The 24943-nt window shown below is 40.6% G+C and overlaps 1 protein-coding gene across 2 annotated transcripts in view; it reads left to right on the forward strand.

Moving 5' to 3' along the window:
- Nucleotides 1–4103: 4103 nt before the first annotated feature.
- Nucleotides 4104–24943, forward strand: part of LOC106926308 (ephrin type-A receptor 3-like) — a 103740-nt gene continuing 82900 nt past the window's right edge. Inside the window, exons 1-3 of one of the 2 annotated variants that reach the window (XM_088014615.1) lie at nucleotides 4104–4743; nucleotides 13846–13920; nucleotides 24272–24336. In XM_088014615.1, the coding sequence (XP_087870741.1) occupies nucleotides 4626–4743; nucleotides 13846–13920; nucleotides 24272–24336 (258 nt within the window). In that variant the 5' untranslated portion in view covers nucleotides 4104–4625. The remainder of the gene's footprint in view (nucleotides 4744–13845; nucleotides 13921–24271; nucleotides 24337–24943) is intronic. The other variant, XM_015001139.2, reaches the window with a different exon arrangement.

Raw genomic sequence — 24943 nt, forward strand, 5'->3', positions numbered from 1 at the left:
TTTTTTTTTACCCCCCCTCCAGAGTGAGAGACTCTACATTTACGCAATAGCATGTGATCAACTTACAAAAGATAAACTGTTTAGATGGTTAGTGAATGGTTGACCCAACCAGGCCCAGCAGGGGGTGCGGGGAGGTTAGACTGAGAGGTCAATAGAAAAGGAAATGTGCATTTTCAAGATAATTGAAAGGCTGGGGAAACACTTCAGCGACAGCTGGGTATGAATTCCTTCTCGTTAGAGAACGCTGACGGCGCAAAATAAGCATACATGCATAAGGAAACACCCACATCTGAAATGTTTATCGGGGAGCCATCGCATCAACGCTGTCAGCACTCTGTCACTGTAGATGGCATGCGTGTGTATGTAGCCTAAAACAAGTCATTATGCACAAACCAGGCTCTTCAACAAGCCATGCAGGATGCGTGTGTGAGCGTGTGCAATAGGGGGAGCAACGCGGGTTTTCAGGGGCCGTGTCACCCCGTGTCTCTGGAGGAATGCATGACAGCAGTGTTTTTGTCACTGCACGGATGAGCGCAGCATCGCGGCAGGAGAGGAAGATGGAGAAAAAGAAGCAGAAAGGAGAAAGGCACGAGTTTAAGGGGAGGGGAAAAAAAGAAAAAAATATTTTTTCTTTCTTTCTTCAACATGTGCTTGGTGAGGAAATTAGGTCATCCTAAGTGAAGCAATTGCTGGGAGCAAATCATCATCATAATTGGATCCTTAAAAGTGTGTAAAGGTGGCCGTTTTACACGCACAAACACGGCGACCAAAAACACACTTCAGCAGCAAGAAAGACAAAAGAGCTGCGAGGGGTTAAGACAGGAGTTTGGCATAAATCAGAAAATGTTTGACAGGTTCATTGCTCTTTCAGGAGCCTCGTTTGGGACAGAAGCATGATAGAAGAACGTTACTCGTGGCAAATATAATTGTGGTCACGATCTTGCCATAAATCATGGCGTGGATGCATCACATTTGCCTGGTGGCAGCGTGAGGGGAAAAGATTCCAATGCATCAGCTGACCTGTGGGATGTCAGTCCACATTCTTTCATCCCACCACCTCACCACCCCCCCACACCCACCCCAGGACATTCACAAGCAAGAAACACGCCAAATTGGATATTATGAAAGTGTACTTTAAATGCATCTATTTTTTTTATCACCTTACTCATGTAGTCTCATTTTCAGGAGAGACCTGTTTTACATATCCACACTCAAAAAAGAGCATGACAAAACATACAAATTCATTAAAATCCTCCTACTTATCTTGACCAGCTTGAACTAGAATTAAAAAAAAAGACAAAATTAATAAAACATTAAGAGCTTCTTTCACTGACCTTAATATATGTTTAATATCCTTTGCTTAAATTAATCTGCATGATTTCAGGTAATTTATTTCAAGGTATAAGGAGCATTATAAGAAAATACCACTTTTCCAAATTCTGTGCAAACTGAAGGAACAGCTAAAGCAGTGGCTCTTCACTTTTTTTGAGGTACCGAACCCCCCAGTTTCATATGCGCATTCACCGAATTCTGATTTAGTAATGTAATTATATTAGCTGCGTTACCACCCCCACGCCACTAGAGGCAGTAGCAACCCCGAAAAGACGTCACTAAGGAGCAGATTTAGACTATACAATTTGGTAAAAAACGGTGAGTTTTGCTGAAGTAATTAAAGACACAAGCTCAAATCCATGCTGACAGTGGAGCTCCTTCAATCAGTGCTCCTCCGCAGCTCTGATTGGCTAAGCAATGTAACGTGATCCTCTGCAGCAAATGATGGAAAAGCGGGGCGTCATCACGAATTTACACAAGTGTGTCTTTATCTCCGTGGCAGAGGCTTCGCCGAACCCCAGAGACCGACTCACCGAACCCCTGGGGTTTGATCGAACCCAGGTTAAGAACCACTGAGCTAAAGTAATACAATATTGTGATCGGAGGCTGTTTTATTAATTGACATATCCTATTTTTATAAAAAAAAAAAAAAAGTTTATATTATCAATATATGACTTGAAAGATTTGTATTGATTGAAAATGCCAGACACAAATTGCAAATTCTTTTACCTGTCTGCAATACCTATCAGTAATAAGCACCAATGTGAGATGGAAAACATGTGACCAAGTTGTGTCATAGACAGACAGTAGATGATTAAAAACTATGGCAACTGTGTTTGTATGATGGTGTCGTCAGTATGGAGATGTAACACCTGCATTTTGTTCCAACTTCTTAATATAAATTGCAAAGACTGTAGGAGTTAATACAGAGCCTGGAGGCACACCTTTTGTGACATCAAGATAACAAGAGGAGCAATTGTGGAGTTTTTAACACACAGCATTATTCCACCAGGAAAACTGTCTGAAAACTAGCAAACAGTTTGGTCTGAACAGCCAATGTCATGAAGTCTAGACATAACAGGTTATGATCCGCAGTTTCAAATTCTTTTGACAACTCTGCAAAAACCGCAGCATGGTACTTCTACTAAATCATTTAAAACTTAAAGTATTCCATACGTACTTGTTGTAAATTTGCATCAAAAACGAAACTTGCCATCATGTTTATTTTGCTGCTAAACCTAACATTTAGCCATAGCTGTGTTACATTGTGTGGTAAAGATTGCACACCTAACCTCCTAACCTCAGTTTTTCCTCCAACATTTCTCAAGACAACTTCCACTCATTATTATTTTTTTCCAACAGCTGCATTCACTAAAACATTGCACATGGAGACATGCAGGTTGTCCCATACATATAACATGGGTTGAATAAATCTCCATAAAGCATCTGCATTCTCTGATACTGCTGGTATCCAGTGGAACAGCATCAACAGCTGGGCGAAGGCCCGGAGAAGAACGAGGCGAGCCAAGCAGTAATTGCCATGAGCCGTGTCACTTATCAAAATAATTGACAGCGTTTAAAAAAAAAAAAAAAAAAACTGTGGGAAAGGACTGTTTATCCAGGTGATCCCAACCCAGAGGATTGGTAATGAGAGGTCTGGTTTTGTCATGGTTTGTTCCTGCAAGCAATGTTCTGGTTCTGTGGGTGTGATTTTATTTTTAGTGAACTGAACATTTTTTTTATTTTTTATTTTTTTCCATAAAACAACAACAAACGCTGTAATTTTTGAAGCTTTTTTGCTAAATCATTCATTCGATAATTTCATGTGATTTGTCAAAAACATTGCCTTTGAAAAGAAATCACACCTCTTGAGCTTTTTCAAATTCTGTCACATCTTCAATTAACAGCTTTTCTATATTTGTTTGCTTTTTAAGGGATATAAACAACACAGGAGGAAGATAAATGGTTTTAAAAAAAAAAGGTTTGTACTCACAACCCTTAGCTCTGATGTTAAACATTAGCTATTGCACCAGCAAAAGAATTTGGTGACTGGATAACTATCAGTCATACATTTAAGAGTGATAAGACAAAACACACTGTTGAAGAAAAGAAAGACATAAGGAGTCTGTTTCTAGTTTCCTGTGAGCCATGCACTGCAAACATGTGAAAATGTGCTCTGGTCAGGTGATGCCAAACTGTGGCTCTCTGGCAAGATGCAAAAACATCATGGTTCTTGGAAAACTATATGCTTCACATCACACAGCACCTATTGCAGACATGATGGTGGTCGCATATGGTGGCCGTACGTAGGTCTGATCTGCTGAGGAAGCCGATTACGCTTGAATTTTAGATGAAAATGTGACGTTAGATTGGAGCAGAGATTCACCTTCTAGCAAAACAATCCTAAATGTACCAATCAGGGCAACAATAGATCGAAGCATACTTTTTTTTTTGTTGCAATGACCCAGTCAAATCACGTGGCTAAGTACGATACGGAGTCTCACCAAGTCTTGAAAACTGGTGTTATACATACAATCCATTCAGTCTGACTGAGACTGCAAAGAATGGGCAGATATTTATGTAGATGTAGAAAACTGAAACAGATTTTACTAAACAATTTTACTGTATCTGCAGCAGATGTTGGTCCCACAGAAGTTTAATTCAGGGGGTTGAATGTGAACGCATCCCTCATTCCCCAATTATTTGTAGACAGTTTTTTTTCAAACCATTATTTTCCATCCTATTCACAACCAGACACCACTCCATGTTGGTCTACCTCATAAAGTCGCCTCTCCAGCCTCTCGGTGTGAGTAGTGCAGATAAATGTGAGCCAAAAGGGTATGAAAATGTTTTCAAGGCTCTGTCTTTTGTGGAAATATCAACTCCTTGGGAGATATCCTGACTTTATGCCTTTTAAATTTCTCTTTTATAACAGTTCTTATTCCCTTTTTGTATTGTTTAATGTTCTCTTTTTTTTTTTTACTTGTTCTGCTAAGAAATTGTGTAGTTTCCCCCTAAGTGTTGTTATTTTCCATCAACTATAAAACAGAACTTTAAAACTCGCATGATAATCAAATATCATTTGTTAGAGTGTAAAACTGTCAAGTCCCCCACAGGCCTCTCTCTGGATCACACCACAGTCAGACTGATTGACAGGACTTTGCTGATTGTGGACCCTCCTTCCCAGCCTCTCCTCCTCTCTCTCCTCTCCTTCTCCCACTCAATCGCAAGGCTGCGCTCAACGACTCGACACCGCCAACAGGGATGCAGCGAGGGCGCAGCGCAGCCTGAAAATGGCACCACCACGCGTCCCGTGGATCTATCCATCCCTTCCCCTGCTGTCCTCCCTTCTCCTCGTTTTCCACGCGTCTCCGCCGAGCACGGCCTTACGGAATTACCCGGAGAATGAAGGTGGGTGTGCGAGGCTTCGGGAAGGAGTTGAGTGGGGATGACTTGGGTGTTCGCGCGCCGTGTCGGCGGCGGATGGGAAGCCCCGTAATCCCGGCGGTCCCTCTTCCCGGGGAAGGAGCGGAGCGGAGCGCTGCGCGGCGCGGCGGCACAGACTCCCGTTAAGTGCTCGTCTCGGTTATAAATCATGCATTGAGAGAAGCGGGGAGTGTTCGTCACGTTTCTCTTGCCCGAGCATGCTGACATTAAATTTGTATTGTATGTACAGTGAGAGACAGCTAGAGATGACTGGAGACATTTCACTTTCTGACACCGAGAAAGGATTTTTTTCTCTCTCTCTCTCTCTCTCTCTCTTTTTAACGTTACAAATCTTCCCCCGACTTAACTTAATCATGATTATTCCAAACAACATTGACATATCTGCCAAAACATTTCTTAATTATTGATATCTTCATTTTTAAATACAGATAAATGGTGATTTTCGTTTTCTTTCTTTTTTTTTCTTCTTTTGCTTCTCTTGCCTCAGTCTGCAAATGAGGAGCAGCAATTACATTAAATTTGTCACACGCTGCTGCTGAGCCTCTCCGGGTTATTGTATTAACATCGATGCTCAGCCTGAAATTAGCCAATACATTTACTCTCTAACTACTCTTGACTGCTTGTTGGAATGAAACATGGGAGCTGGGCTGTCTTCACGGGAAGCTGAACTAAATCCAGAAGTTATTTTCCTACCCCCCACCCAACCACCAAAAAAAAAAACAAAAAAAAAAAAAACGTGACCCAAGTCTGTCAGTGAAGCTGCTTTCTTTTTTTTCCTTTTTTTTTTTCTGGGTGACTTGATGGAAACTGGAAGAGACAGTCTGACTGAAGATGATACAGCTGTGACTTGTCACTCTGTGAATCTTTTCATTTGATATTCTCTGAAATCTCCAGTTACTCTTGATCTGATTGCTCAACAAAGCGCTCCATCCCTGTGATACTTTCTTTTCTCAACCACACAGAAAACATAAACTCCAGGCTCGCTCACAGATAGATGTCACAGTCAAGTGACTCACGTCGCACAGCGGAAGGTGTAATGGGACCTCCTGTCTCTGCCTGAGTTAACTGCATAAGATGTTTGTACATACGTTGTGCTGAACATATGTCACAGCCCGGACTCAGGAGGATGTGAAGGTACGGATGAGGAGGAGGAGGAGGAGGAGGAGGAGGAGGATGATACAACACGTGAAGGAGACTCTAAAACACTGCTGAAATATTAATTGAGATGAGCATGTATGATGAAACCAACTGGAAGCCAAAGGAAACTCCTGTTGATTTAGATAACGGCATTAAGCCATGTGTTTTGGTCTGCGTAGGCGTGGGCTTATTAAAGGTGACAGGGTTTGAAAATTCAGTTTCAGAATTGCCCATGTTTTGTTTTTTTCTGTCCAAAGGTTTAAATGGTTATAGTTTTTCTCAGGATTAATGGAGTGCAGGGTAATGGAGGATGGGTCCTCATGGCAAATCAAGGTGGTGGCAGCATCATGGCGTGGAGGAGGCTTTTCCTTTAGCAAAACTCCAAGTGATGCAAAGAAGTTAATTCTTCTGGCCAGATATATTAACGATATACGGAGCATAAATGCATATAACAAGCATCATGGTATCATGCCTTGGAGATCATTTGCACACCCTGATGTTTCAGTGATGACTGGAATTCAATACATTGTGCAGGTCTAGTTGCCAAGTTATGAGCATCATGTTTGTTAGGCAGTGGACAGTTGGCTGGCTACTGGAGCAGGTAGCCCAACTAATTAACAAGCTAATTGAGGTTCATAGCGTTTGGTGTTATTCTGTGGAGACCAGAATGGCCAAAAGGTATTAGGTTTCTGCACATCAAGCACTTAAGAACTAGAGGAGTGGATTTTTATGTAAGGGGCAGTATTATGTATTTTCCATCCACGTAGTGCCATTGTGTAGCACAGTCAAGTAACTGTATTACTTTAGGTTATAAAAATGCTGCGTATGTCAAATACAACTTAGAAATGTGATGCGTTAAAAGTGGCCTCCGCCTCTTTAAGAAACTTCTGCTTTTTCCGACATTCTGCCTTCAGCACGTCTTCACAGCAGTGCTTCTCATTATGCCATTCACACCCGTTACTAGGAGCATCGGACTGAGAAGTAGTTCTATGCTGAGTTCAGCAGATGCGCAGTTCCACCTGGTGGTTTGCTAATTGCTGCTGCTGCCACTTGTCTGGCGGGGCACAGTTAGGGAGGCGGGGGTCGGGGGGGTAGGAGGGGTGATCTGTGAGGCAGAGGCTCCAAGGAGGAGCTGCGTGGAAACAGGCGGCGCTTTGGGTGAGCAAACGTTTAGGCACTCCTGAGTGGTTGCCACGGGAGATTCAATGGTTTCTCAAACATCCCTGATTGAATCAAAGGAACATGCCAGGTATGCTTTTGATGAGAGAATAATATAATATATGAAGCTAAAAAAAAAAAAAAAAGTTGATTTCACACAATACCACACTTTGAATTACTTTTTTTTAAAAGGCTACGTATCAGTATCAAAATAACTTTAAATAAATTTTATATAACCTTGATATGACTAATAATAAATACATCAGCTTAAGTCTGCACTTCTGCTTTTCTGTTTTAAATGAAAACAGTTAGTTAGAGCCATACATTTTCTGTTAAAAGTTTTATGTTGATGCAATTTGACGTTAGTGTTTTTACCCAGGAGTATCATACAGTGTGAAACCCAGCTCCTGATTTGGTCTGTGTGCGGTTCATGTTTCAGAATGACACATTTTGAGGTCGCTGATAGGTTGAAGTTGCTTCACATTTTTGAAACGTTTATCAAATGATGCAAGCTGGAGTATATATATATATATATATATATATATATATATATATATATATATGGGGGTATATATATATATATATACCCCCGTGTTTATCTGTTTGTGGTGTATTTGGTCAGCTCATGAGCTAAATTGCACCTTAAATCCCATAGCTCGTCTTGTGTTTGCAGAAGTGCTAGTGAAGCGAGCATTCATTTGGTCCAGCGGGAGAATAATTCAATAAAGCACATTTTGGCTTCACCGTCTGGCCTCCCAGTTATTGCTGTGGCCACACCTTTATACCTTTTACCTCTCTCTCTCTCTCTCTCTCTCTCTGTGTGTATGTTTCACAGTCATTCCTCTCAGTGTTCGTTGTATTCCAGCGAACTGGCAAAATGGGGTTATAAGAAATGAGAAAGAAAAACATACTCTCTCTGACTGAGTTGATAGCAGGAGCTCTATCAGAAAACTGTAGGGGTTTTAAGAGCTTCCTGTAGTACCAGACATTGATCTGGTCCAAAACTGTTGACATTTACAAGGACGCTTAAAGCGGAAGGTGGATTTGTTGCGACAGAATTGTTCCCCTGTAGGCACCACGGCTCACGGGAAGGGATCATTTCAGACGCTGAGAGAGGGAGTGATTTACAGAAGGTCTTAGTTATGAATGTTAAAAAGAAGAGGACATGATGACCCTGTGGCGCACCAGCAGAGGGAGCCCTAAACACCCTCCATCCGGACCCTGAGGGCTTACTGATGTAATTGGAGAGAGGATGCTCACAGGTCTTCCTTTTTTTTCTAGGAGTGTCCTCATCTCTGGGTCCTCTTTACCTCAGCCTATAGCGTGTTATTCTCTGGCAGTTTTGTTGCTTTTGTGCAGAATCATGTTCTTTTTTTTTTTTTTGCTTCATTTAACTGCTAAGCCCTAGACTCTAAGAAGGAGTTTGATTTCCTCTCGTGCAACTGAGCACTGATGACTGTACACTAATTAAAAGCAAATGAATAATTTAACTGCTTATTTTGGATGTGCAAACATGAAACTGAATTAAAGAAAAGGAGGGTGGAGAAAAACGGCACAACACTTAAAAAAAATGTTACTCAGTCGCAATTTGGCAAAATACAGCTTTTCATTGAACTGGCCTCAGGGTGTGCAGGGAAATTGCTTTATTGCCTCTCAGGGTCAACATGAGGGTGAGCAGTTTTAGTGCAAAGGCAAGCATGCTTTATGTTAAGCCTCCCCTCGATTTTAGTCACACACACACACACACACACACGTACACACTCCCGCTGCGATTCACACAAGTTCCTGACTTAGGTATAATGTTGGGTCAAAGGTCTCATCTGCTTTAATTGCTTCAATCTATAATGGTTGCTTGTAGTTATCGGCAGAGCCATACCTCAGTGCGCGTGTGTGCGTTCGTGTGAGTGAGGCCGAGAGATGGCTCTGCTCCCATGTAACAGCCGTGACCTTGGACCAAACAGGATATAGATCTCCCCTCTCATCAGAGAGCAGCAGACTGGAGCAGCAAGCATGAGCATCCTCTCTTTTTTTTATATAACTTCTGCTCCAATTTCTCTCTAATCCCTTTTTTTTTTATAACTGCTCTTCTTTGTTTTCTGTTTTCAGCCCTCCCTTGTGCCCTCCATTTCTTACCTTCTAGTTGCTTTCATTCCGTTTGGTTGCCTTGCTACATTTATTGTGACTTTGGATGAGCAGCTGGGCAGAGCCGACACATGGTGCAGCTTCTGTAATGAGACTAATTGGTGTACTTAGAGATACACCAATCAACATTGTAGCCAGTTTCTGATAATGTAGATAAACTTTTCTTAACTCTTACAATTTTTCTGTACCACTAGTAAGGAAAATAGCTATTTATTTATATTTCTTTATAGTGTCTAGAAGTTGCAAGATAACATCGCCACTTCTTTGTATAATTGGTCACCATTTTACGCTAACGGGAAGGTGAAGAAGAGTGCACAGTCCTGTTGTTGCTAACACTGTTGCCTTCAATCAACAACATCTTGGGATAAATTCAAGCCTGAAACATTTCTGCATGAAGTTTGCATGTTCTCCCCTTGCATGCATATTCTCTCTCTCTGGATACTTTTAGTTTCTCTTTGGCCTCTCTAAGTTTTCCCAAGAATAAGTGTATGCTTGCTCTCTTTGTTGCCCCTGTGATGGAAAGAAAAAAGCTATACATTTGTGGAAGTTGCTTTCTTGAGAAATAGTTGTTGGAAGTCTAAATGCTTCCTCAAAGTTTTCCAGTACGATTCTCAATCGCTCTTGCTTTCTCTGAACCTAAATGAGCTGCAGATGCTTTGACCTACAGTTTTCTTTTAAATAGCTTCTTGCACCCTGGTGCATTTTTCATCTCTTAATTTACTTTTTAAACATCTCACTCAAACTGAAATCCACTAGCTCTGAGTGTTCCCTCCTTAGCAATAGTGTCCATACTGAAGAGTGTTGTTTTTGCATGACCTGGCAATAGTTTGGATAGTGCTTCAGCTGATCAGCTATTGATGTTACTCTTGAGTTTCTCATTGTTCAACTGATCCTAGGCAACTATTGAAACCACTTTGCTTCTCTGCACAAGCCCAAAAACACATCCAGATGGATGTCTGTTCATAGGACACACATAAAGTCGGCATGGCGACTTTATGAGACCCAAGCACCACCTCGTATTCATGAGAACGGAGGATGTGCAACGGATAAATTTTATTACCTGAGACAAAACTGAATGCACCGACGAGTGTAGGTTAAGACGAGACCAAAGCGGAACAACGCAGAAACAAAAGTGAGTCTGACATTTAAAGGACCAACACACAGATGGACAAGAATCTAAAGGACACAGTAACCATGGGAAGCTTGCTAGCACGTAAACCGAATCCTGGTGTGCAGGAAGCAGAGAGCTAGACCAACTGGAGGCTCTGGAAGTCAAGCAAGGACACAAACAAAGAACCGTAGAAACCAAAACTAATGAAAAACAAAACACAGACAAGACAAGTAAATGAAAACAAGACGGGAAGAAGATAAAAATCAAAAAAACAGCACAAACCCCCACAAACCGCAGAATCAAGGCACACATGCATAACTACACCCACTCATCCTGTTTCAATGTATGGCTGGGGGGCAGTTAGGTGGTCAGAGAACAGTGTCACATAGTCCGGGGGCTGACTGATAGATGGGGTTATAAATATGAGCCGGTGACAGAAAATGATTCTGCCACGAGGGCTTCGCCTCATCATGGATTCATTGTGCGTTTGGGAGCGTGTGTGTGCGTGCGTGCGTGTGTGTGTGTGTGTGTGTGTGTGTGTGCGCGCTTCTGGGCGGTACAGTGTGGAGCTGAGGGGACACAAATCAAACGAGAGAAGGACAAGAAGAACAAAGACTGACAGCCCAAGATAAAATAAACAGCTCTGCTTCCATACTGAGCCTCCATGTTTGTCGTGCTGGGCACAAGTTTTTTTTTTCACCGCGGTGGTTTGAATGCGAGGATGCGTAAGCATCCGTAGCGCCGGCATACTTGGTAAACGTTTCCTGGTAATGCTTTATATGACATTACCATCAAATATATTCTTTAATCCAGACAACAAAGCACAAAACATAATCAACTCATTGAATTAACACATCAAATAGCTCCTTGTGGTTTTATGTGCGGTTTATGGTGTTCGAACTCGTTGTTGCTGTGAAATAACGGGACCGAATTTGGTTCGGCACATAAAACACTCCCCATAAAACGTATATTGTAAAGATGCAACAAGTCACGCTCATTAGGACAGATTGAGGCGGCAGAGTAGCAGTTGAACTGTGTTTTAATGCTAATGAAGGGGGTAGTACCAGATTTCCTTTCAGGAACTGGAATATAGCAACCAACTTGACTGGTTCATGTTTCGTTGCAAACGACAAACAAGCTTTTAAATGTATTCTCCGTGTTTATGCAGGCATTAGCTACTATTCAGAGCCATTTGGGTCGTTCAGAAGGGAGCTCAAAAAGTGAACGGCTCAGAATTTCGATTTGTCTGGTCATTTACCATATATAATCTGTTTTTTCGTCACTTCTCTGAGATAGATTAATTTTTCCAGATTAAGAGGAAACGTGTACTAAACCTTTGTTTCTTAACCTGTAAAGTAAATCTCTTGGCCACTTTATTAAAAGCATGAAATGTGATGTAGTGAGTAAGTGAACATTTAGAATTTAGCGACTATCTTACAAACATAGGAATAGAAAGTTCCCATGGCTGTGACTACAGTCATAAGAAAAGTGCACCCAGTGACTCATTAGTCCGTAACCGCCTTCATCTTGATGGTGTTGTTTTCCATTTAACTTCATCAGTTTCTTACAGTGTTGTGGTGGGCATTTTACCCACATCTCATTACAGAATTGCTTTATTTAAATCCTTGAGGTTTGTGGGTGTTTGTTTATGCATAGCTATCATAAAGTCCCAACCTCAGCTTTTCAATAGGCTGAGATCTGGGGCGACCCCAGTTGGTTTTTTTTTTTTTTTTTTTTTTTTTTGCTTTTCATTCATGTCATTGTAGATTTACGGTTATGTTTTTGTTCCTTTCCATGACTCACAATCTAGCCCACATCATCACTCCTACCTCACCATGCTGCACAGCTGTTATGAGCTGTTTGTGCTGATATGCCGCACATGCTTGGTTTTGGCTTTGTGTGGAGATGTGCGTTGTGGCCAAGCATCTCCACTTTGGTAATCTGGCCAAAGGACACTGTTCCAAAAACCTTTGGTTCATTTTGATGCAAACCTAAATGACGCTGTCATGATATTTTCAGAGAGAAGATAACTCGTATAATAATTAACAGGTAGTGACTACAGTGCCAGTCGTAATGTGTTTTTCCTGCCAATGTTTCAGAGACTGTCTTTACTACAAATCTGTGTTCTTATTCAATCATTTTCTGCGTGAAATGTTTGCTGTTGTTGGAACACAGTTGGTCAGAAGGACCTTTTCATGTAAAAGAAAAAAGAGCTATTTCATTGAATTAAATAGTGAATCGTTTTAGCTTCAACTTAAAGTACCACTTCAGTTCTCACAGTAAGGGGGCTCGTGTATGTCTCGACAGTTCGTAAGGTTGAATGATTCCTGTAGGATGCAGAGTTCATTAATGTCAGAGAAACCCTTCTGTCATTTTCTGGTGTCTGATGGCTGTGCTGAGGTTTGGGTGTAAGTGGGTTCCCACCTTTTCACCATCAGCACGTTTACTGACCCCTTCCCCCTCTCTCTGAACAAGCCCTTAACTGCTACTCCAATCACTGATCAGTGGGCCTTGACCACTGTCAAGCTTGTCCTCCTCTCTTTCTTTCCCCCCCTCGCTCCCTCTCCACCTAGCCCTGTACATTTTAGCTTGAATCAAATGTTGTTTACTTCCTTCTTTCCCATCCTTCTGTTATTCTCATGTTTGTTCTGCAGGCTTGTTTTGTGCTGCGCCTGTGAATGATGGCGTAGCCTTCAGTTTCGGATTTAGGTTTTAGGTTTAGATTTTATCATTTAATTACAATCGAAAATGGTTTTGTGATCTGAAAACTTCATTTATTTGCATTTAATTAATTAACAGTTTTATCAAACACCATATAATCAACTCACGTTAGTCAGAACTTTAGCAAGCATTTAATTATTTACATGTATTTAGTATTTTATTTCTATTTATTGTGTTACACATGCATGTTCTGCATGAGAAAATACAGTATCTCCACAAAATAGTTGGTTGATGGAACAATCGACTGATTGGTTCAAAATGCCCATCCATGATTAATGTATTAAGTAAACTGGAGTTTCACAATAAAACCTCTCACCTGCCCTGCCAGTTAATATTATGGAGACATGTATTGCATGCTAATCTTTACTATAAAGAACAACACGGTTTAAATTTAAAGGTCCTTCACACGCAGGTGACGAGAAGTCGCTTCTGCTCGTGATAAATAAATTTAATTAATTAAATAAATGACATCATATTCATATTCAGAAAGAGTAGAAAACACTATTTTGAATGTTGTTTAATGAAGTTCTTAAAGCAAAATCGAAATCTGCTAAAATCATTTTCGGAAGGTCTTAACCAGAAATTCCTAATTACCCACAAACCTTTGATCGACGCCTCTTAAAAGTATAAATGTTACCTCTTATATTTGCATGCTTTTCTATAATCGCTACCTATGAGATGAGGTGCAGGTCACAGGGTCTCATCATTTTTGAACTGATGTGAGCATCCACAACAGAAGCCGGCCTAAGCACACTTTTATGTGTCATGTGATTTCTTCTTTGCCTCCAACGCTGCAGCCAACGCCAGAGACTCCAGGCCAATTTACCCTCCTGTGACCAACCACTGTGTGACAGCTCTCTGTGCCTGTGTGCGCGCGAGTGTGAGCGTGTATGCTCTGTCAGACGGAATGTCTCGAGACAGAGAACAAAAAAGGTCAAGAAGAGCAGAAAAGAAAAAAAAAATGCACATTTGAAGTAAACGACATTAGAGGCATTCCTAAACCATTAGCTGTGAATTACCTACGCCACCTCTTATTCTCTTGCTCTCGGCTCTCAATAGCTGTTTAATTCAGCTGAGCAGAGCGTGCCACAGCGTCTGGTTTGTACAGCAACTTGTTTCTGAATCCTCCAGGTTTCTTTGTGCGTGCTGCTCATGTGCTTTGTTTTGTGCGCTTGATGAGTCGTGGACGTACCGAGGGAAGAAGCTTATTAAGGAAAAAAAAAACAAAACAAGTGTCTGGATCTGACTGGGTGTCAGAGTTCAACATTGTAAGCATTCAACAAGCATGCACAGGCGAACTGAAGACCCAATCCCTCCCGCCTCCCGGCCTCCCCACATACTCCGGAGCCTCTTCAAGCGACAAACTAGTGCAGTGCTCCTGTCATTGTCTGTAAGAATATCCTCCTTTCAGTCCCTGCTAGCGCTGTCAGCAGCACAGGCTAATATGCCTTCTGCTGCAGTGGAGCTCCAATGGTGCAAGCTTTTCATGTGAGAAATATTCCAGAGTTTTTACTTTTGCAGACCTGAAATGAATAAATTGAAGGTTGGCAAAAAATGTAGACGGCCACATCCCTGTTAATTCTACTGTACCCTTTACATCCTTCAAGCCAGCTGTCTGGAGTACTTTAACATCACTTCATGATGTTAAAACAAATGTGATTTGGGCAAAGACAGGAGCATATAAACAGGGTGGGTGGATGAGGGAGTTCTTTGTGGATGTGGTTTGGCCCGGGGCGTCCCACAGATGTTTGGTCAGATTAGGATCTGTAATGTTTGGAACTGAGTTAAATGCCCAAAGTTCTATTTCGTGTTCCCAAGAAGTTTTCTTTTTTTTTTTTTTTTTTTCTTTTGGGGCAGCGGTACATTTTCCTGGTGATGCTCTTTTGTAATTTGATGAGAGTTGTCTGTAAAAGTAGCATTCTTTGAAAGTAAGGATGTTTAATGTGCCCCAGATAATTACATTTTCAGTCAGTCAAATCCTCCACTAAACCAGTGGTTCCCAAACTTTTTCTTCTGCGCCCCCCCCAGTGGTTTCCAAACATTTTCTGCGCCCCCCTATGGATTACAAATGGCTGTCTGGTTGAAACGACGCGTGTGACGAGGGGGGGGGACATCGACTTTTTTGGGGGCAAAATGAATGTACGTAGCTGAAAATAGACACCAACATCGGTAGCCTACAAGGTACTTGTTAAGCTTAAGGTTCTGTATTGATATTAGCTAGTCATCTTTTAGCTAACATTACCTGCATCCAACAGCTTTACTCAACTCAGTCGGTTAGTTTGGAGGGAAAAACTGTGAAAAGTTCTTTGCGTTTTGCTGGTTTGCTGCCATGATTCTAACACAAACCTACGTAGCTCCGCACAGCAGCAACAGGTCTCCTTCACAGGTGTAAACCCAGCGCGAGCGTCGTAGCGCTCATGTTGCGTTTAAAGGCAGCTCGGAAAAACAGGTTACAAAATGTTAACAACGGATTAAACAGTTTTAACTGCTGATAAAAGTGACAGAGGACACAAATATGGGAAGTGTGGAAGCCTCTACTGTATCAAATTAACAGGAATAACAGAGAGTTGGCCATTCTAAGGTAAAAACCCAGCGCATACAGTGTTCATGTTTTTTTTTTTTTTCATCCAGACGGCTTCCCGCGCCCCCCCTGCAATGACACGGCGCCCCCCTAGGGGGCGCGCCCCACAGTTTGGGAACCTCTGCACTAAACTCTGCTTGTGAACTATGTTGGTGTACTGTCTGTCATTTAAAGTCAGGCACACTACAAAAAAGGAATGTGTCTAGATTTTGCAATTCTCTAAAATCAGGGTGTATTGTTGTATGTGTAGCTGGAAAAACTAAATGTGCTGATTAACCCTGTGCTGAGACACTATGCTCAATCTATCCTTCAGAATCTTTTGTTTATAAAATGGAAATTGGGACACAATCATAATAATTATGTTCATTATGTTATACCAATGGAGTGTATACTGTCACTGTACTGCCCTCCTAATTATTGATCTTATAGGCATATACATTGTGATGATTGTGTTTACTTTAAAGAGGTATTGGTTTGGTGGTTTCCATGACCTTACAACTCAGAATATTAGGGAACATAAACTCCTGATTCAGTAATGCCTTTCTGAAAGTGCTGAATGATTCTCTGCAGACTATTGCAAATGACACAGGTTGACTGGTGCTATTTTTACCTGTTAGCTGGCTAGCACTGTTTTAATGCTTATAATATGTCCCATTCATTTCGCTTTATATGTAGTTGAAATATTCTCACATCTAGTGTCTCTCTGTTTGCATCCATTTGTTTTTTTTAACCACATTAATAACAGTCAATGATTTACACACGTAAGCAGTTGTCAGAGACATGAATGCATTTTTTTTTAGATTTTATATACCTGAAAGAAATTACTTTTTATTCAGTCTTCTGATGTAATCTACCATCTGCTGTGAAGTAATTTATCTGAAAACAGGAGCCGATTGTTGAGCCAGATGTTTGCAAGTGTGATCTTGCCATTTAAGGGAAAAAAATTGAGGTAATATTCTGTCTAAACAGAGCTTTTATCTTCTGCTCTGATGTTGTAAGTCAGCCAGCTATGATTCAGAAACCATCATTTATGCATGCAAGGTTAAACCTAATTGAATTTTCCTCAGCAGAATCAGCTTTCATGCTCAGTAATCTGCACCCGTCTAACAGTTATGTAAATAGATGTAATATTTCCCTGCACGATTCTTATAATAATTGATTTTAATTTTCCTAATTTAGTCCAGGCCAAATTAAAATGAATTCAACTTTTTTTCTTTATAGAGTTTAACAAAAATCATAGAGAATAGATAGCGGGAAAGCTATGAAAAATGTGGTGAATCAAAGCAGAAGCAGGATTAGACTTTAATTTTTGCCAATTAAATTATTCATACACAGAATTAGTTTGCAAAAGGCTCAAAGTTATTTTTTTTCTTTTCTCTGAAATCAATCTGGATTCTGTTTTCTTGCAAAAGAAGCGGTTTGGAAATGAAATGAGTATCATTATTGCAAAAAAAGAAAACTTCCCACACACTTAAAAAGCCAATCATAATTCCAATAAAAAAATTCTGGATATATAAAAATTCACTTAATAAAATATGAAGAGAACAAATGTCTTGAATACATCTTTTCAAAAATGGCACTTAAAATGCTTGATGAAGACTATGGAATAGTAAAGATTCTGACTGGCAAATATCCATTTGTAGCCGCTTTCTCTGCATGTTATTTTACTGTAACACATTTCCAGCATGCTGAGATTTTATAAAACTTACTCGAAAATGTTCATTTCTTTGTCAAAGGGCGGAGGGGGAAAAAAATGGTTTATTTTGACAAAAACATCACATATAGTAAAAGTCATCTTGAGATTGGAGGGATATGCTGCAGCGCCCGGCTTCAATAAGAGTAGATGAAGAAAAGATGAGAGTGTGCACAGTGAAAGAGCTCAAGGACTGATTGAGAGCCTCTGGTGGTTTGTGGATGAGTGGAGAGCAGTCTGATGAAAAGACAGCAAGTGTAGCTGTCTTGGTAGGATGCCCATTTATTCCTAAAGTTCAGAGCTCAAGTCCTCCCACTCCTTCATCCTGCTCTCCATCCGCTCATTTGTTGCCCTGACAACACTAGCGCCTGTTGAACTGCATGCTCACTGGAGAGGAGGAAGGGGGGAAAGGTCTGCGTGTGTGTCGTGGGAATATTCGGAGACATTAAAAGTGTATCTGTCTACTGGTACAGTTACTCAGCAGAGTTTAGGTGCTGATAGAGATGTGGAATTGTGTGGCAGAAATGGTGCAAATAAGATCAAAACAAAATAAAACTATAAAGTAGCTAAATTCCATGAAAGCAGACAAAGGCCATGGTGATTTTGAAGTGTTTTATTACCTGATATCAGATCAGGATTTCAAATCATACAGTTGAGTAAGGGATTTGTTCGTCGATATAGACTTCCTGGAGATTGCTCCGCAGGTTGACATTAATTGGTGTTATTATTGCCAATCATGGTGTTAGTTCCAGTGACTGCATGGCTAATAATTAGACTTTCAGTGCGTGTGTGTCTGTCTGTGGATATATACACGCCACAAACAATACCAGTCCACCTGGCACCAACAAACATGGCATGTTTCAAGCTTTTAATATCACTAGCTTCCCCATTTTGACAACAAAAAAAATCTACTGCTTTTGTTAAGTTTAGGACATAAAATATTATATATGGGAATCGACGTTTGTTAGAGGAATTCTAGATTCTTTAATGACACGAAAATAGCAACAGATTCTGTGACATTCAGTGAATAATGAAAATTATAGAAGAAGCAAAACGTGGCAAGAAAAATGTTTGATGTTAACAGCCTTGTTGTCTTGGATTGTGTTCATTTGCAGTGAATTTCTTTAAATAGAAATTGAACAGGTGCATGTCAATTTATTACCAAAACACAACTTTTGTGTTTTTTACAAACATGAGACTCCGTGGAAGTGAAATCCACAAGTTTTGCTGTTTATTTGAAAAAAAAAAAAAAGCATAAATATGAACATCAGGCTCTATACTAATGGAAATAATTACACTCATGCTATTTGCAAAACACCCACTACTGTGTTGAAGTTTATCTCAAAATGAATGATCAGCAACTCGTTTACATTTCCTTTTAAATTTTCCTGTTTGCAGAAGATTTTCACTGCAGGACCTTGATTACTCGGAGCTCTGATTAGCATTTTCTTGAAGAAAAACCCCCCCCAAAGTTTTATTAAAGAAGGAGAAACTCAATCAAAGAAAGACAAAAAAAAACTTTGCATAATGAACATAGTGGAACTTCTTTAAACTCTTACACTTTTACATTTTTTTAAATGTTTTTGTGGCACCCTTTATTAATTAGTAGCTGGACAGAAAGAAGGGCAGGAAATGGTCCAGAGATGGGAATCGAACCGATGTCAACTCTCCCGCCGAGCCACCTGGTGACCCACATCTACCTGTTTTACGTTAACCGTCATGGATTTAAGCTGAAAAGATCTAATGAACTCATTATGTAGTCACTTATTGTGCTCACTGCCGAGGCTGTGCGGTGGTCTCATTGAGCGGTCTTTGTCTTTGTGGCCCTGGCACCGTCTTAAGGTGTGTGTTTGTCTTGTTTTGTGAGTGTGTGCTTGTGTGTGCGTGTGGCTGATTGTGTGTAAGCGTCCTGGCTCTTTTGTGTGCCAGTCTGGCTGTTGGCAGCTTTGTTTGATTTCTGGCGTGTGGATTGCAGCTTCTCGCGGCCCAGCTGAAGCCGTGGACGGCGTCCAACGAGAGAGAGAGAGAGGGACGAGAGACGTTGAGCGGAGAGAAAGAGGGAACAAGGAAAATAAAACACAGGAGACACAGACACCCCAGAGAGAGGAAACGGCACTGAGGAGATAGAAAGAAAAAAAATAGACACAGAGGGAGATGAGGAGACAAAAAAGAAAAAGACACTTGGATGTTGAGGTTTCAGAATTTGAGAGCGTCGTCTGTAGAGGAATTTGTGATTCAAAGGTTCACACCGCCCACCCCCACTTTCTCCTCATCTTTCACTTCCAGAATGTAAACCTCACAGTTTGATGCTGAAAATCGATGAGACAGCTTGTCTCTCTGTAACCAAACAGCCTTCGCAGTAATCAGGTCACATGTGTATATCCACGGAGCTGAGCGTTTAGTTCCTCTGGTAAGAGCCTGGGAAAGTGAAGGTAATGTTTGTCCATGACTCACGTTTTTTTTACCCTTATGCCATCGCAGAGCAGCAGCGCTCGAAAGAAGCTGCAGCGTGGGCGTAATAAGTCATATCTGGCTGCTAATCAAGCCGGGGATTTGATTTCACAAAACATGTCTTGGAGTGAGTGATTATGTTTTAGATTATTAAAAAGAGAACCATGGATTAGTTTTGTTGCAGATTTATGATGTATATGCTGCTAACCTTTTCACTGCCTAAGCTAACTAGACATTTAGGCTTATCGTTTGCCAAAGTCTCGCCTCTCCTCATGTAAACATTTGCCCATTTTTTTCATAAATAGCTTCTTGCATCACCGTTCTTCTTCCTAAGACTTCATTTCTTCACACCTCCCTGTCAGAGATGACAGCGCAGCTTCGTCGCACTTGCTTAATATTTTAAAAAAGAAAATATTAGATTTTTGAGTGTCTTTTTGCTGAAAATAGTTTGATTCCGATATAGGTCTTATTGTTCGTGATTTTCACTGCTTCCACTTCTGCCCAGGTTTATAGTTTGTATTAAACCAATTCCCTGTTCAACACATGGAACAAAGATGAAGTAATCAGATTACATGGCAATAGACAGCGAGATTTATGATTGTCAAACTTAAACACAATACAGGCTTTACATTTTTCTCACCTTCTGAACACGCAAATGCATACAGGACACACACACAGGCTATTTGCATACTGGCTGTGTCAGCAGACTGGAAACCATAGGTTATACATTATTGATGAGTCTAGACATTGATTGCAACTAATAAGTGCTATTGACAATAAGTGTGAAGAGTGGAGAAAAAGTGTTTATGTGTAGCTTTATGTAAGGCTGCAGGTTGGCAAAGGGCTGCAAAATGGCTTTTGAATATGCAACGACATTAGTAGCAATTTAGATTAGCAAGTGGCTCTAAGCTCTTTTTGGAAGCTTTGCACTTTGGTCGAAGGTGCAGGTTTGTTTATTATGTCCACAAACCAGTTTGGTGAGTAGGGGTCGCACGTCTTCACGTTTTAAGTCAAGGTCCACAGGTCAAGTTGACTTAGAAGAGTCGCTGTGTCAGTGTTTTTTTTCTATAAGAGTGCAAAGCTGCCAGGTTATCGTGCACATATAACTTGCGGCACAATATTTCGGTAGCATTTGCCAGGGTTTGCAGTTCCCGTTTTGTAATTTACCCCACCCAGTTCCTCATTTTTAATCTTCTTGGAAAAATCCGTTTTGTCACGCAATTGCAACTCGTCTACATGAACTGTTAAAAGTCGGTGCAGAGCGAAATATCGACTAGTCTAAAAATTGAGAAGGTGATGCTGCCCTTATTGGTGCATCAAAACAAATCTGTAATATGTTGAAGTTATACATTAACAACATGCTTTAGAAAGAGGTGAGTGTTTCTGGTATGAGCAATAAACATATTTGTGTGTGGAAGCACAACACACTGCTATACAGTAGATTTAAGCTATAAACTAAATGGTTGTTGTAGCAGGTGTTAAACTACACTGAACTATGACATGTATAAAAACACTTTGTGGATTTAAACCAACCCGGTTCTCTAAAGTCCAGGTAGCTGCCTTCCAGTAGTCTTTTGGAAATAACTTTGCTGCCTTCTAAGCAAGTAAGGTATTTCATCTGATTTGCACCGTTTAGCCCGACGCAGTGAACGGAGACATGAGAAAATAATAAATTGGTTTGTTTCAACCAGCCCAAATGTCGAAAAGAACAACATATTTACCAGCAGAGCCAGACAGCTGCGGAGAGTTGATGAATGGAAGATTTAAACAGGCTCAATCGCTTATCAAAACAGTTGTCAAAACAATGACTCTAGTTCATGTAAGTAGACTCGACACATCTAGTCTACGACGATCTTTTTTAAATGCAGTGTGATACATCGGATCCTGTTTTACATCAGAACAACAAGATGCACTTTGGCTGCATTGAGGAAAACTAGCATATATTGTAAATCAGTTGAAGTAAATGTATTTTTTTTTTTTAAAAAGTAGTCTTAAACACCTTCGTTTCAAGAGCGTTGTAATCTGTGAAAGTGTTAAAACAGCATAATGACACCACACTGACGAGCCTTAATCTCTTTTCTTTCTATCCCTGATAGATGATTATACTGGGGAGTATGTAGCTCACCGCTCTCTTAAAATCATATATGATTACACTATTATGTCCTGTTTCACCATGGCACTCTAAAGCCCTGGACCTCTAGGAAAACACTCTAAAGAGTCTTTAGCTGCTCTAAATACACGCGCAGGCTGGAGGTCTACTCTGACCTTTCGCTGCACAGCACCTCTCCTCTCCTCTGTCGGTCTCATCCCTCTCATTTAATCCATCGGCTCAGCTCCGCTGGGCAACGTCTCTGTCTGCTTCGTTATGCAATGCGTACAATTATATTGCTTGACTGCGATGTGCGAGCGCGCGTAGACACAGGCAGGAAGATTAGGTGAACTATCACACGCACAGAATTCACATACGCTCACATCTCCACAGCATGGCAGCCCACCCTGCTGTCATGGGGTGCTGGGTTGGGAGAAAAAAAAAAAAAAAGAAAGGCTGTCTGATGAACAGCATGAAAACCAGAAGCAGAGAGGGACAGAAAGCAGAAAAAAAAAATAGTTACATACATCAGCAGTACAGGCACTTCTAATTCTCTAAGAGCACTTAGTCACATTCCCAAAAGTGTAATGCATTTAGATTATTGCTTCTCATAAAACGAAACATTTTCGTTTTAAATGTTTACTACCTTAAACTGCGCTAAATCTTTGGCTCACGAATTTGATCTGTGATCTGGGGGCTGAAGGTATTAACCTTAAGATTTTTAATAGAGAACATGCAACCTGGCAGAAAACACGGTGCGTTTGACAGAGGAAAAAGCTGAAGGAAAAGATGCGGCGGTCTCTGCAGATGGATGCTGATTAAATATTGATGGTCAGAGGTGCCGATTAGGACCTGAGTGAGTCGGTCCTGAATAAATCCCCTCACCTAAACGGGTAAGAACTAGTCGCATGTCCTGGCCTGGAACTTTCCTCGACAATTTGTCTAGGTTTTCATTGCGCCTCCTGCGGGTCTTTGTGGTGCTTTGTTGACTCTTTTTTTTTTTTAACTTTATTCACTGCTCATTCATTAGTCTCTTGAGCCTAGTTGCAGAGGATTTAACTAAAAAGTTTCTACGCGAGCTAAATGATTTACTTTGCTTTGAAAAACATTTTTGTACACTCAAGTATTTCAGAAAATCAATTTCAATAATAGGCCAAATTAATTTGGGTTAATATCAAATGCAGTGTTCACAGGAATATATCTTTATTTTTAAACTTTTTTTATTTGCCCTTGGTCTTGCTGCTTATGAGTTTCATTTTTTCTGTCTAAATTCAAGAAATATGAGGGAAAAAAAAGGAGTACAAGGTAAGCTCAGGGCTTTATCAATACATAACACAACGGAAACTTGTGGTAGGAATAGAGTCTCCTTGCTGCAAGGGTGAATAGATGCAGCAGAAAATCTCACTTTTATACACAAAAATCATGTCAGATTTTACGTGTGAAGGTTTCACTTCTCACTGAAATGTCATTCCAGAGCCACCATATGGAATAATAAACTAGTTAAGCTGTAACAAGATCTACTTTGGCCCTAAAAGTCACGTCAAGTTAATGCTACACTTGTAGAAGTTAAGAGTGAAGCCGATGGACTGATTATCAAAAGGCAGTCATCTGCTCTCTCCTTCATTTGACTCGTTAAAAATGAAAACAGTCACAGCTGCTCCTAATTATCTCACCTGCAAAAAGAAGGATTTTTTGGAGTCGGTGAATGTTGATTTGATAGGACACTTGGCAGACATTATGTGCTGACAAAGGAAAAAGAAGTAGTAAATGCCTGTGGCAAATTAATGCTTTTTTTTTAAGTGCTAAACTTTATGCTCACAAACGACTGCTGGACTAATCTGGATGCTAGCTCCTGTGGAGTTGTCCTTCATAGGGTTGCTCTCCCTCTTGAAGCTACTAATTTGAGCATTTTCATATCCATAGGGATCGTCAGTACATGGTAGTATTTTTTTTAGAAAAGCTCAACTCCAAAGACTTTCTCAGAAAATGCATTTAAAAATAATTAATGTGCTTGGAAAAATAATTGAAAGTCAATTTGTGACATAATTTTTTTTTTACACTTTGAAGATTTGCATCCTTTCTGGCTCTAAGACATGACATTACCTTTTTAAGTGGAAAAACAGTGTTTTGTCTTTGTGATGCTTTCTCATAGACTATATTTGTTTCCCCTTACATCTTTATTTTGAAGTTAAAATTACAAACCCAAACTGATTGTGATTCCAGCGTTAAAACGCTCCAAAGCAACACATTACGCATTGTATGACTCATGAGGACATTTTTAAGAGCATTTATGTGGTTGTTTTTAGTTTAACATAATGTTTGAAAGAATCACAAAATATCTAGTTGTTTTTTTCTTGGACATTAACTAATGTGTTTGCTTTTTTCCCCCCCTCCCTTCTGTTGTTGCAGTTACTTTATTAGACTCCATGTCGGCACTGGCCGACCTCGGCTGGGAGGCTTACCCTAATGAAGGAGTGAGTATCTGCTCCACACACACACACATGCACACACACGCACGCACACAAACAAACTATTTTTATGCTGGAGCTGCCACCAAAAGTATGACTGATTAAATCAAGCAGGTTGTGCTCTCCTTTTTGGGAAACAGGCATATGACGTTAGCAGTTCAACTGGGGAATATTTCAAAAAGCAAAGGGATCTTATGCACCTGATGCTAAATTTGAGTGGTGGTGGTGGTGGGGGGGGTTATGGATTATTTCTGCTGTGCTGAAAATACGTTTGCGTTGAAGCGTCGACACCTGGCGGTGCTGTAACTTTTGGGATGAGTTGAAGGGACCACTGTAAGTGTGTAAATGTTCTTACATAAGAAATGATGTGTGTGTACAGATTCCTGGTGCTCAAGTGCAACATGCAGGGGGAAGAGTGGCGGGGTGGGGATTGTTGCATAACTGGCCTTTTTCAGGTACAAGAACCAGGGGAGCCTAGAGTGCAGTCACCATGACTCAGAAAATGACAAGAAGAGGAGAGGAAAAGAGTAAGAACGCAGCGGGGGAAAGAATAAGGGCACATTTGATGGCCCGAGATCTGTATGTCACTGTAGCTTGCTGAATGGCTCAGAAT

Source organism: Poecilia mexicana, unplaced genomic scaffold (assembly GCF_051168715.1).
Source record: "Poecilia mexicana isolate PSO_F unplaced genomic scaffold, ASM5116871v1 scaffold_17, whole genome shotgun sequence".
Taxonomy (NCBI): Eukaryota; Metazoa; Chordata; class Actinopteri; order Cyprinodontiformes; family Poeciliidae; genus Poecilia; species Poecilia mexicana.